This window comes from Jaculus jaculus, chromosome 23 (genome assembly GCF_020740685.1).
Source record: "Jaculus jaculus isolate mJacJac1 chromosome 23, mJacJac1.mat.Y.cur, whole genome shotgun sequence".
Lineage (NCBI taxonomy): Eukaryota > Metazoa > Chordata > Mammalia > Rodentia > Dipodidae > Jaculus > Jaculus jaculus.
In genome coordinates, this window is record NC_059124.1 from 2,111,940 (window position 1) to 2,126,666 (window position 14,727).

The 14,727-nt window shown below is 47.1% G+C and overlaps 1 protein-coding gene across 2 annotated transcripts in view; it reads right to left on the reverse strand.

The window, feature by feature from the left end:
- Borcs5 (BLOC-1 related complex subunit 5) overlaps window positions 1–14,727 on the reverse strand; it is an 87,060-nt gene that overhangs the window by 18,312 nt on the left and 54,021 nt on the right. For both annotated transcript variants that reach the window (XM_045139713.1, XM_045139712.1), the window contains exon 3: window positions 12,129–12,286. In XM_045139713.1, the coding sequence (XP_044995648.1) occupies window positions 12,129–12,286 (158 nt within the window). The remainder of the gene's footprint in view (window positions 1–12,128; window positions 12,287–14,727) is intronic.

The window sequence follows — 14,727 nt, forward strand, 5'->3', positions numbered from 1 at the left end:
AAAAAAATTTAAAAAGGGCTCTGTGTGTGTGTGAGCCAGATGTTGATGTTGGGCATCCCCATTCCATCATTCTCCACCTTATGTATTATGGCGGGGTCTCTCACTTGAACCCAGAGCTCACCAATTCAGCCAGTCTAGCCAGCCAGCTTGTCTCCCAGATGCTGGGGTTACACAGGCCACGAGGTCTGCCTAGCATTCATGTGGGTACTGACAAGACAGCAAGCTCTTTCCCAGGTGAGCCAACTCCTAAGTCCTAAAATGAAGGGTTTTTTGTTTTGTTTGGCGTGTGTGTAACGTGGTGTGTGTGGCATATGCATGTGGATGTGTCCACGTGGCACCCTGTGCACCTACCTGTGCTGACCACGGAGGCACAGCCGTTGTCCCACTCTATCACTCTTCCACCCACTCCTATTTGAGCCAGACTCCAGATGCACGTGCCTCTCTGTGTATCTGGCTTTACATGGACACTGAGGACTTGAACCCGGGCCTTCAGACCTTGAAAGCAAGAGCCTTTAACCACTGAGTAGTCTCTCCAGACTGAGCTTGCTGTTTTCTTCAAGAGTCCAGGTGATTCCCAGGTCTCTGCTCCACCTACAGGACATGGCCACAGCTGGCTGTTTACGTGCGATCTGAAGATTCGGGCTCAGGCCGCCTCAGGCCCTCATGATGCTTGCACAGGAAGTACACTTCACCACTGAGCCACTTCTTCAGCCCCAAAACGAAGCTTACTTTATTTGAGAGAGAGAGAATGAGCATGCTGGGGCCTCTAGCCATTGCAAACTAACTCCAGACACATGTGCCACCTTGTGTATCCAGTTTATATGGGTACTGGGGAATCGAACCCGGGTCCTTAGGCTTCACAGGCAAGCATCTTAACCACTAAGCCATCTCTCCAGCCTGAAAAAAATGAAGCTTTTAATCATACCATTTCTAATCATAGGGAAGTAAAATCTACTGTTAATTGAGGTCAAAAATCAAATGACAGCCAGGCATGGTGGCATATGCCTTCAGTCTCAGCACTCAGAGGTAGAGGTAGGAGGACCACTGTGAGTTCGAGGCCACCCCGAGACTACATAGTGAATTCCAGATCAGCCTGGGCTAGAGCAAGACTCTACCTTGAAAAACATACAAACAAACAAAAAATCAAATGAAAAACTCAACAAACATCTCCATGTCTATGAGGAAGAAGAAAATACTCAGGTAAGGCCAGATCTGCAGTCAGAAGGTTCTGGTCAAGCTGCGTGCAGGGCCGCCTCTTCTGCTTCAGGTAAACCTTCTGCAGCTCCTGACAGCTCTGTCACATCCTGTTGCACAGGGACCAACAATGGGCAGACTGTGCCAATGTTTCCATTACTACACCACAGGCTGCGTGGCACTGATTACCACATAGTGAACATTTTGAAGTTACCCTGTTCTCTTTGTTCCAATAATGTTTCTGAATGGCTCAGTAAGAAAACAAATTTTACTCGTGTCTTTGAGAGATGAGATTCCAGAAACTTGGGAATTTGAACCACATCACTATGTTCCAATTATTATTTGGGGGGGGGGCTTGTTTTCAAGGTAGGGTCTCACTAGCTCAGGCCGACCTGGAATGCACTATATGTAGTCTCAAGGTGGTCTCGAACTCATGGGGACCCTCCTACCTCTGCCTCCCGAGTGCAGGGATTAAAGGCGTGCACCACCACACCTGGCCTATGTTCTGATTATTACTAATGGCTTTCCCAGCTTCCTCTCAGGCCCTCTTGCCTTCAGCGCTGTGCCTAGGTGGAAAGGAAATCTCAGAACCTTTAAGCAGTCCCTCAAATGAAGCATGTTAAAAAGAAGCTGGGCATGGTGGTGTGAGAACAAATAATAACCATTTTTAAAAAAAGGCCCAGGTCTGACTTAGATAGAGAACTAGACGGCCAATATGCTGACCTTTTGCTTCTGTAAACTTTGCTTGCTTAATTGCTACCTTTCCCCCTAAAGTTTCTGAGGAATCTCCACTTCAAGGACATTCCAGACACACTCCACTGTGGGGGGGGGGGGCCTCCGACCACCTGCTTAGATAAGAAACTGAGGAATCTCCACTTCAAGGACAATGGAGATGGCTTCATCTGCCTGGAGCGCCCCTAGCTCCTGCCCCCAACTTTGCCCGCTGAAGCCCCAAGCCAATCAGAACTGTTTAAATCAACCAATCATGTATCTATCCCCTACTTCTTTGTTTGAATTCCTATATGAACCCCTTCCCCCAAAAGAAAGGGGCTCTCTCCCTCACTACCGCTGTGCCGGACTGTGGGGACAAAGCCCAGGCCTAGGCCTGCAATAAAGAAACCTGTTGCTTTTGCAATCGAGTGTCTCGGCTTCTGTGGCGGTTCTCTGGGTGACTGGGGGACTTGGCTCCTGGTCAGGGGTCTTAGCACAAGAGTGGCACATGCCTTTAATCCCAGCACTTGGGATGCAGAGGTAGGAGGATCACCATGAGTTCAAGGCCACCCTGAGACTACATAGTGAATTCCAGGTTGGCCTGGACTAGAGTGAGTCCCTACCTTGAAAAACCAGAAAAAAAGGAAGAAAGAAATGTGCTGGGCGTGGTGGCACATGCCTTTAATCCCAGCACTCCGGAGACAGAGGTAGAAAGATTGCCGTGAGTTCAAGGCCACCCTGACATTACATAGTGAATTGGATCAACATGGGCTAGAAGTAAAACCCTAAAGCAAAAAAAAAAAAAAAAAAAAGGATTCTTTTCCCTGACAGTCTGTAGGGTAAAGAATCTATGTATGAAGCTATTCCGCTGACAAACGTGCATTGCTGACTACAAACTAGGCATTATTTTAGAAACCGTAGTCTTGAATAAACTTTCTATTATTATAAAATTAAAAAATTCATGTACCGGGCATGGTGGCGCATGCCTTTAGTCCCAGCACTTGGGAGGCAGAGGTAGGTGGATCACCGCCGCAAGTTCAAGGCCACCCTGAGACACCATAGTGAATTCCAGGTCAGTCTGGGCTAGAGACCCTACCTCAAAAACAAAAAACCTTACAAAATCAATTTATAAATTTATACCAAGCTGGGCAGGGTGGTGTGTGCCTTTAATTCCAGCACTCAGGAGGCTGAAGCAGGAGGATCACTGAGTTCGAGGTCAGCCTGGCCTAGAATGAGACCTTACCTACAAACAGACATGGACACCAGAGTAACCTGTAAGATGGAAAGAGAACGGGAAGCTCAATGCCCTGTCTGTCGGCAGCTTTGGCCTATTGCAAGTCCGGACCACGCTGGGGACCAAGCCTTCAACACGTGACATCTAAGATACAAATCAAGGGTAACACTGAGCCGGGCATGGTGGTGCATGCCTTTAATCCCAGCACTCGTGAGTTCAAGGCCACCCTGAGACTACATAGTGAATTCCAGGTGAGCCTGAGCTAGAAGGAAAAAAAAAGTAATTCTGACATCTAAAGTTGTTGAAATTCCTGGCTATCTTCACTGACAACATACACGACAGGGAGTATCATCTTTCTCTCTCCCCTTTTCCCCTGTTCTCTCCTTTTCCCTCTCTTCCTCTTTCTCCCTCCCTCCCTTTCTCTTCTCTCTTGAGGCAGGGTCTCACTGAAACCTAGGCTGATCCTCCTACCTCAGCCTCCTGGCTGCTGAGCCACCAAAACCAGCCTGGGAATACCCTTTCTATTTCCATTTCTATCACCCAGGTGAACTTAACACTGTATGGCCGCAGCCTGCAGGTCCCGGGTGCTCTGGGGCTTCTCACAAGAGGCTTCCTGAGGCCCGAGCCCTGCGCAGCCTGGCCGAGTGGGAATGAGCATGGGGGACAGGAGGCTCGAGTGTCTGGCACATGAAACTAGCACTAACCAGTGCTCTGGGGCACAGGGGACTGTTCAACGACGCTCACGTGTCAGTCTCTAGAATGTGAATGGAGTAAATCTCAGAGCAGTCAAGCAACTGGGCTTTGCTCATGTCTCACAAAAAAAAAACAAAAAAAAAAACCAACCCACAAGCCTGCATTTCCAATAGGTGAGTAATAACCTCAGCTTGGCCCTCTTTCAGGACGGCTGTGTTTTGGCAGGACAGGGATGCTATGAAGGAAGTGTGGGGCCAAGCCCAAGGAAGCCAGAAAACAGCCAGGCCTTCATCTACATTTCCTGCCACCCCAGGGACCAGTTCTACTTCTTACTGAAGAGAAAGGCTGCCCCAGGGACAAGCAGGGGGCGAATTACTTACTGTTAATGCCACATGGTCTCAAGTGAAATTTACATCAGAGTAACTTGTCAGAAATGCTCAATCTCAGTCTTGCAGCAAAATCAGCCAGGAACCTCAATGCTCTTGTCAAAATCTTTGGTTTTAAAATAAACATGTAGAGCTCATTTTATAATTTCCTACCAAGAAAGCAGAATGGGCCGGGTGTGGTGGCGCACACCTTTAATCCCAGCACTAGGGAGGAAGAGGTAGGAGGATTGCTGTGAGTTCAAGGCCACCCTTAGACTACAGAGTGAGTTCCAGGCCAGCCTGAGCTAAAGAGAGACCCTACCTTGAAAAAAAAAATTTTTTTTAAAGCAGAATGGGTGTCACAATCTACCCAAAAGCCACATGGGGACTGTCCGGGGCTGTGGCTTACAGGAGGTTCAGCAGAGAGGCAGGCAGGGTCACCTAGCCAGTACCATACTGTCCAGACTAAACTGAAGGACTTCAGTGTATACGAATGCCAGTCTAGTCACCAAGTCTATGTGCAACCGCGGGGTCACTGACTTTCTGTCATCCCTGCCCTGGGAGGTGATCGGCTTACATACTTGGAAAATGGCCCTAGCTACGTTTTTGTTTTGTGTTAAATTGGAGAGAAAGAGAGAATGGGCCTGCCAGGACCTCCAGCCACTGCAAACCAACTCCAGATACGTGCTTACATGGGTCCTGGGGAACAGAACCTGGGTTCTTAGGCTTTGCAAGCAAGTGCCTTACCCACTAAGCCATCTCTCCAGGCCCCTCGCTAGGTTTTCAACATTGCAGTTCTACCAGCAGAAGGAGAACCCTGCCTGGGGAGCTGGCATCTTGCGAATTCTTCCAGCACCAGTGGTTATGCCTGCTGTGTGAAAAAGGCATGGGCCGCAAGCACTTCAGATTTTGCAGGGTTTTCGATTTTAGAATCTTTGCACAGGCTGAACATCCTCCGTCCAACAACCTGAAACCCTAAATGCTCTGAAATCTGCAGCTGCCTAAATATCAGGGCAAATTTTAGAGTATCTTGGATTTTGGATCAGGGATACTCAACCTGTCGGAAGTAAAAATGGAAAGGAATATTGGTAATCACAAGATTCATCTTTTTTTTTTTTTTTATTTGAGGTAGGGTCTGGCTCTAGAGTCCAGCCTGAGCTAGAATTCACTCTGCAGTCTCAGGCTGGCATCGAACTCTTGGCAATCCTCCTACCTATGCCTCCTGAGTGCTGGGATTGAAGGCATGCATACCAAGCCCAGCATATCTTCCTTATTTTTGTAGTGAATTTCATGCCTTGGGGGTCCCTTTGTAACACTGATCAGGTGGCTTCTTTCTAGTCCATTCACTGGAACCCTCCAGTGCTTCTCACTGGTCCACGTTAACTAATATGCTTTTCAATGCACCCCAGCATTATCAGGTCATGGGTTTACTCTCAAGGCCTTTAAGCACACACAGTAGCAGAATGTCTGTAATGGAATATGCCTAGTGGCTTTATCTGGCTTAGCGTAAAGCAGAAGAGCTAACTTAATGACACAAATTCCAAAACCCACTTACCTGTGGCATGACCGACATCATTCAGGGTCTGCAGGAAGCCACAGCTCACTGAGAGGATCTGCTTCCCTCTGTCCAGGGTGCTGTCGCACTCAAGAGTTAAGAGCAGAGTTCCCAAAGGGGCCAGTCTACCAGCACACTGTTAGAAATGCTTTCCACAACGTAGCAGGATGCAAAATTAACACACAGGAATCAGCAGCCTTCCCATATACCAAAATAAACATGCGGAGGATGAAATCGGGGAAACATTCCCATTCACAATTGCCTCCAAAATAGTAAAGTACCTTGGAATAAACCTAACCAAAGAAGTGCAGGATCTCTTCAATGAAAACTTTAAAACACCCAAGAGAGAAATTCCAGAAGACACTAGGAAATGGAAAACATCCCATGGTCTTGGATTGTAAGAATCAATATTGTGAAAATGGCAGTCTTACCAAAAGCAATCTACTCATTTAATGCCCCATCAAAATTCCAATGGCATTTTTCACGGAAACAGAAAAAACAATCCTAAAATTCATTTGGAAGCGCACACACACACACACACACACACACACACACACACACACAAAACACCTTGAATAAGCCGGGTGTGGCGGCACTGGGGAGGCAGAGGTAGGAGGATCACCATGAGTTCAAAGCCAGCCTCAGACCACAGAGTGAATTCCAGGTCAGCCTGGGCTAGTGCAAGACCCCACCTCACAGAAAAAAAAGAAAAACCAATAAACAAATGAATAAAAAACCTTGAATAGCCAAAGCAATTCTGAGCAACAGAAGTAAGGCCAGTGGTATCGCCGTACTTTACTTAAGATATTTTGCGCTAAGCAGGGCTACGACTGGTCCTCAGCAGTGCGGGCTGGGCGACATGTCACAGTTAAGGAAACTCGTCGTCAAATCCTATTTTAAGACTCTGACTTCTTAAGGTCCCCCTCCACTCTTGTCCCCCCCCCCCCATGTGCATGCTGTTCACACAGAGTGATCCTTCAAGAGCAGCCTCTACATTTAACACTCAGAGAGCCGCTCCAGCCTTCCTTCTATGTGAATCGAAGTGGTCACAGCCATGCCTCCTTGTGCATGTGAATGGATCCCAGCTGGGTGGCTTCCTGGACAGTTGGCTGATCACCAAGTCCTGCTTCCTCCTCCTCCTCCCCTCCCCTCCCCTTCCCTTCCCCTCCTTTTTTTGTTTTTTGTTTGCTTGTGTTTTGTTTTTCAAGGTAGGGTCTTATTCTAGCTCAGGCCGACCTGGAATTCACTCTGTAGTCTCAGACTGGCCTCGAACTCTCAGCAATCCTACTTCTGCCTCCCGAGTGCTGGGATTAAAAGTGTGCGCCACCACGCCCGGCTTTATATATATATAATACATGGTCTCTCGATCCCAGACTGGCTTCAAACAAGCTATATGGCTAAGGTGATGGGTGGGCTCACAAGTGTGCATCACCATGTCCAGCTGATGTGGTGCTGTAGATTGAAAGTCCCTCTCCTTTTCAACACATTCAGCACTATGTCACCTCTTCACACTTCTCATCAAATTGTAAGGAAGCATCTGGTGTTTGATCAAAAGGACACTTTCTGCTCTATTCATTAGGAAGTGACTAATGTCGACCCATAGGGTTTTAGTAAAGAGAGATGGACACATGTCAAGAGTCCGCTAACATTCAAGGTCAACACACAATGGACACATCACCTCGCCAACCAGATACCCTGAAACTGCCCACTCCCTCTGCTCAAGAGAGCTCCCCAGGCCCTGCCCAGTCCTCTGAGCACTGTTTCATTTGCAGTAGTCCTACTGCCTGGCAACGAAATAGTCTCAGGATGCTTTATATTTTGGAATAACTGCATGTGCACGAGCTGTCTTGTGGATGAGACCCAATTTTACACAGGAAGTTCACTTACATCTCATATACACCTTGTAGACAGAGCCTGAAGGCAACTTTATACAATCTTTATTATCTGAGCAAGAGAGAGAGAGGCAGATACAGAGAGAATGGGGGCTTTAGAGCCTCTAGCCACTGCAAACAAACTCCAGACATATGCATCACCATGTGCATCTGGTTTACATGGATGCTGGGGAATTGAACCTGGGTCCTTAGGCTTCATAGGCAAGTACCTTGACTACTAAGCCATCTTTCCAGCCCATACCATCTGTCTTTATTTCTTTTTTTTAAAATTTATTTATTTAGTTGTCAAAGAGGGTGAGAAAGAGAGAGAATGGGTGCGCCAGCGCCTCCAGCCACTGCAAACGAACTCCAGACACGTGCATCTGGCTAACGTGGGTCCTGGGGAACTGAACCTGGGTCCTTCAGCTTTGTAGGCAAATGCCTTAACCGCTAAGCTATCCCTCCAGTCTTTTTTTTTTTTATGAATTTTCCTGATTCTCCCAAAGCAGTTTTTTTTTAATTAAATATTTATTTATTTTATTTGATAGAGAGAAAGAAGCAGATAGAGAGTGAGAATGGGTGTGCCGGGGCCTTCAGCCACCGTAAACGAACTATGGACACATGCACCACCTTATGCATCTGGCTTATGTGGGTGCTGAGGAATTGAACCTGGGTCCTCTGGCTTTGCCATCTTTCCACCGCAGTCTCTTTTTTTTGAGGTAGGGTCTCTAGCCCAGGCTGACCTAGAATTTACTATGTAATCTCAGGGTGGCCTTGAATTCACCCTGATCCTCCTACCTCTGCCTCCTGGGTGCTGGGAGGATTAAAGACGTGCACCACCCTGCCCAGCTCATACCATCTTTCTTAACATGCCTGCATTATTTTTTCTTGCTTGCTTGCTTATGGCACTGGGGATGAAACTCAGGAACTCACCCATGCCTGGTAAGCTCTCTTCCACTAAGCTTCATCCCCAGCCCCATCCTGTGGCTGCTGCAGGAGATAAGGTGCAGAATTGTCCATTTGTGGCATTATGTGGAGCTCAAGACCTTTCAGACGCTGGAGGTAAAACACAATTTCTTAGATTTGTGGATTAGGAAAACTCAACCTGTCCTGAGCATTTGAAAAGAATCTCAAAGTTACTCCAACAAAATTTTAAACTCAGTTTAATATTCTTAAACAAATGCTCCAGCACATTGGTCCTCAACCCTGGCTACACACAAGAATCACCTAAGTACCAGTGGCCAGCCAGTGCCCCTCCGAGACTAGTCTAGTTGGCTGGCTTGGAGAGAGAGACTAGGCAATCTGCACGTTCCAAAGAGCACCTCAGTGATGCTGAGTGAATTAAGTCACTGCTGTTAAGTATGTTAGGTATGTAAGAAGTTCTTTGATAATCGGAAAAAATGGTGCAATCTTAAAAAGGTCTTCATTTAGTTAACAGCATTGTACCAATGCTAATTTCCCAGGTTTGCTCATTATATTAAGGTTATGTCTGTCTTTGGGAGAAGCAACATGGAAGGGGAATTATTCAGATAATCTCAATTAATTGGATGAGTTTTCTCTAAACCCAATATCCATACGAATTAATAAAACTTTAAAAATTATTTCCTGGGCTGGAGAGATGGCTTAGCGGTTAAGCCCTTGCCTGTGAAGCCTAAGGACCCCGGTTCGAGGCTCGATTCTCCAAGACCCACGTTAGCCAGGTGCACAAGGGGGCGCACGTGTCTGGAGTTCGTTTGCAGTGGCTGGAAGCCCTGGTGCGCCCATTCTCTCTATCTATCTATCTGCCTCTTTCTCTCTCTGTCACTCTCAAATAAATAGATAAAAATGAACAAAAAACTTAAAAAAAAAAGGAAAAAAAATTATTTCCTAGCCAGACATGGTAGCACAGGCCTTTAATCCCAGCACTTGGGAGGCAGAGGTAGGAGGACTGCAATGAGTTTGAGGCCACCCTGAAACTACACAGTGAATTCCAGGTCAGCCTGAGCTAGAGTGAAACCATATTTCCAAAAAAAAAAAAAAAATCACTTCCTTAGCTGGTGTGGTGGCACAGGCCTTTAATCCCAACACTTCAGAGGCAGAGGCAGGAGGACTGCCATGAGTTCAAGGCCACACTGAGACTACAAAGTGAATTCCAGGTAAGCCTGGGCCAGAATGAGACCCTACCTTGAAAATGAAAACAGAGGGCTACGGAAATGGCTTAGCAGTTAAGGCATTTGCCTGCAAAGCCTAAAAGACCCAGGTTCAATTCCCCAAGACCCACATAAGCCAGATGCACAAGTAGACACATGCATCCAGAATTCATGCAGTGGCTAAAGGCCCTGGTGTGCCCATTCTCTCTTTCTCTCTGTCTGTCTCTTCCTGTCTCTCTTTCTCAAATAAATAAATATTTTTAAAAAGAAAAACAGGAAAAAAAAATCCTTTCCTTTTACACATACATACTTAACTGTCTATGCATAACACTATATGTCTGGGATTTATGATGAGACAGAGGTGGCAGTGAGTAGGAATAAGAGGAAACAGAAGTGTCCAAGTTGACAACTGTTGGAACCTGGTAAACTGGGAATGTTCACTGTTCTCTCTGTCTGCTTCAGTGAATATGAAAATCTTTCCATCAACTACATTGGAAAAAAAAAAAAATCCCAGCAGATTCCACCAAGCACAGGGCCAAGAAACCCTGCCATCTTGACAATGTGCTGTGACATTGGGCTAGGCTGGAGAGATGGCATAGGGGTTAAGGCTCTTGCCTGTGAAGCCTAAGGACCCAGGTTAGATTCCTCAGGTCCCATGTAAACCAGATGCACAAGGTGGTACATGTGTCTGGAGTTCATCTGCAGTGGCTAGAGGACCTGGGGCACCCATTCTCTCTGCTTCCATCTCTCAAATACACAAAAATTAAACAAGAAAAAGGCCTTGGACTATGGGTATGTTTTAACATCATTGGGATTGATAAAAACCATGGGGACTTTGAAAGTTGGACTGAGTGCATTACATTTTACATCACATATGGTTATCATTTATGGGGGCCAGGGGTGGAATATGGTGGTTTGATTCAGGTGTCCCCTATAAACTCATGTGTTCTGAATGCTTAGGTCCCTAGCTCATGGCAATCTGGAGGCCATGTACTGTTGGGGGCGGGCATATGGCTGTTACAGTCAGCTTCCCCTTACAAGTGTTTGGCCTACTTTCCTGTTGTTATTGCCCATCTGATGTTAAGTAGGAGGTGATGTCCACCCTCTGCTCATGCCATTGTTTTCCCTGCCATCATGGAACTTCCCTCAAGTCTATAAGCCAAAATAAACCCTTTTTTCTCACAAGCTGCTCTTGGTTGGATGATTTCTGTCAGCAGTGTGAACCTGACTGCAACCACCACCATGCCTGGCTTTTTTTTTTTTAAATGAGAAGTAGCGAGAGCAAGAGAGAGAGAGAATTGGCATGCCACAGCCTCCAGTCACTGCAGTCAAACTCTAGACGGCATGCGCCACCTTGCACGAATGTGTGACCTTGCCCACTTGCGTCACCTTGTGCATCTGGCTTTCGTGGGACCTGGAGAGTTGGACACAGGTCCTGAGGCCTTACAGACAAGTGCTTTAACAGCTAAGCCATCTCTCTAGCCTTCAGCTAGTTTTAAAAATATTTTTATTGGGCTGGAGAGATGGCTTAGCGGTTAAGCGCTTGCCTGTGAAGCCTAAGGACCCCGGTTCGAGGCTTGGTTCTCCAGGTCCCACGTTAGCCAGATGCACAAGGGGGCGCACCCGATTGGAGTTCGTTTGCAGAGGCTGGAAGCCCTGGCGCGCCCATTCTCTCTCTCTCCCTCTATCTGTCTTTCTCTCTGTGTCTGTCACTCTCAAATAAATAAATTAATTAATTAAAAAAAATATTTTTATTGCCAGGCATGGTGGTGCACGCCTTTAATCACAGCACTCAGGAGGCAGAGGTAGGAGGATCACCGTGAGTTTGAGGCTACCCTGAGACTACACAGAGAATTTCAGGTCAGCCTGATCTAAAGTGAGACCCTACCTCGTAAAACCAAAAAAAAAAAATTTTTTTAATTTAATTGTAAGTGAAGAGAGTACGGTCCTGCCAGGGCCTTTAGCCACTGCAAACTGATTCCAGATGCATGCACCACTTGGTGCATCTGGCTTTTTGTGGGTATCAGGAAATCAATTCCAGGCTTAGAGGCTTTGCAAGCAAGCACCTTTAACCCCCTGAACCACCTCCCAGCCCTAGGCCCATTTTTCACGAGTCAACAGAAATTAAACAAGCCCAACTAAATCAGCAGTGAACAAGACTCAAACTCCAGGTTATTCTAGCCTGTGGCCCATGGCCCATTCCGACCCCCCCCCCCCCCGCATCCCCTTGTGTTTTAGTGCTGGGAAAGACAGCCTCCCCTTTACATGGGAAACGACCGCTTCCCTCCACTGGCTAACATGCCCAGCATAGATGAAATCAGGACTTAAGGGCTCGAGACACTGACTCAGTGATGTTACCCCCCATTATCACATTACCTCTTTGATGCGCTTCACCAGAGCGTTCTGATCGAAGGCGACAGCCTCCGCACACTGGTGCAGGTGATCCTGGTAACGCAGGCAGAGCTGCAGCACCTGCTGAGAATCCAGCTTCTCCAACTTGGCATTGGTCAGGGAAGTCTGGCCGCTCAGGAGTCCTTCAAAGGAGCAAAGGGAAAAGAAATGGGGATGACTGCTAATTAACGTGTGTATCAACTCGCTTAAGCTCACTCAAGACAGGGCAAGAAGTCAGTGAGCAGCCTTAGAAATAGATTTCTGGATCTTCAAGGTGGAAGAAAATTATGCCTAATATCTCTGATTATAGTAACTCGGCTAATTTTTGGACCTCGTGTGCCCCAGCATAACGGGGTGCTAAGGGTCCAGGAAAGTTCTTGAACCCCAAACTCTAAGTTCGTTTCTAATTTTAGTCAAAGAATTAAATAAAAAAGAAAATTGAGGATAATTATTAAATTATTATATTTATTGAGAGGAGTAGAGCCAAGGAAAGGCACCCACGTGGCTAGAGATCCCATGTGGAGGGCCTGGGGGAGAAAAGCGTGGAGAGAGAAGTTCAAGGAGCTCCTGACATGTGGGGAGCTGGAGGGGATGAAGATCCCGTGTAGCCTGGGCCGAGCCAGCCCAGGCCCAGCCGCGGGAGAAACTCACCCACCGCTGGAAGTTCCCAAGTGGTCAGAGAGCCTGCCCTCCCGTGCAAAGGTGGGCTGTCGTCCTGCTCAGGCGAACCAGAGGGACGGACGGCTGGCTGGTTAGGGATAGCGGCTGTCTCAGGAAGAGGTTAGCCCCTTGACATCAAGTCCCGGGGATAGAGCTTGACCAACCACAATGTTTAACTCCTATGAAAGACCTTCCTCCCAAGAGGGGTCCTGACTGCTTGTGGAAAAATAGGTCTGGGACACTAGGCAAGAGCTAAGAAGTCAGATCATCTCTGATTTCTAGTAAGTGCAAACTTCCCTGCACTTTTCACCTTCAGGGGCCCAGTCACCCTAACTGTACCCCCACCCCCACAGCTGCCGTTTTAGCCTTATCTTCTCTCACTGGCAACCCACAGTCAGCCGGTTCTATGACAATCTATCTCCATCTACCTGGGCCCCCTCGATTGCCCTTCAGGGCTGTGAAGTCTACAAGAATGGGAACCCTAAAGAGCTCCAAGTTGCTCAGTTCCCACTGCCCCAACTTCTGGCTTTTATTCTTTCTCTCCAATGTCTTTATCCAGGACTGTCTTCTGGCAGTATACCAGTGACTTTTAGGGTCACTGAAAGACCCCAAAACAGATCCACTGGAGAGGTACTCTCACACGCCACATCCAGTGGCCCCACTGACCCGGTTCCCGAGCAGAAGCTAGGGGCACTTCGGAGGACTGAGGTGGGTTGCGGAGCAAAAGCAGGGAACGTCCCTGATCTCCACTTTACTGGAGGTCAGAGGAGGACATGGCTAGGGGACTTTCCTAGGATCTGTTTCTCCTTAAACTGAACCTGAGTCCCTCTCTAGAAAGGGGTTACCCTTTCCTAGATGAAGGATCAAACCTGAACCCGGCGTTATAGACAGTTAGCTCAGCATGCACTCAGACTAGAAACCAGGCCCTGGGTCTGGCTGGCTCAGCCCCCATTCATACCACACAAATGACCACACGCTGGGTCTCTGGGCTGGCCCTCTATACTCTCTCCTTTTTCCTTCTTTTAAGCCCTTTAAGTTATATCTATAAGATAATAAACTCTCTCTAAACCTTAAAAAAAAAAAAAAAAGACAGGGGAATGGAGAGGTGGCTCAGCGGTTTGGCCTTTTGCTTGCAAACCCTGAAGGCCGGGATTCTGTCACCCAGTACCCATATAAATCCAGGTCCACAGAGAGGTGCATGTATTTGGAGCTCTTCTGCAATGGTAGGAGGGCCCCACATGCCCCCCCCTCTTTTTTTCTCTCTCTCTCTCTGGTTGCAAATAAAAAATATTTTAAAAGTTGGGCAAGAGACATTTCTTCTTGTACCTTCTGCTGACAAACACTGCCGTTTTTTCTATAGGCAGCCGTCATGTGCACTGTTGTACACATGATTCCCTAGTGAGGTATTAGGCCTATTTCTCACGTATACATGGGGAGGAAGCCAAGACAGACAGAGACAAAGTCACTTGCCCAAAGTCACAAAGCTGGCCAGGAGTTTCTCAAAGCACTCCTTGCCATTCTACTTCATAGCATTAGGAATACCTTCCTGACTTAAAAGGCTGACAGATACGTTTACTTAATTCCTTGACAGAGAACCTGAGAAAAATAAATTCATAAGGACATTACAAGGGTTAATACTAAAATGAAAAAAAAAAAAAGGGCTGGAGAGATGGCTTCATGGTTAAGGCACTGGCCTGCAAAGCCTAAGAACTTCTGTTCAAATCTCTAGGTCCCACATAAGCCAGACACACAGTGACATAAGCAAACAAGGGGACACACACATCTGGAATTTGTTCACAGCGGCTGAAGGCCCTGGCCTCTCTCTGCCTCTTTCTCTCTTTCAAAATAAATAACTAAGAACAGTGCTGGAGAGATGGCTTAGCGGTTAAGGCACTTGCCTGTGAAGCCTGAGGACCCAGGTTCA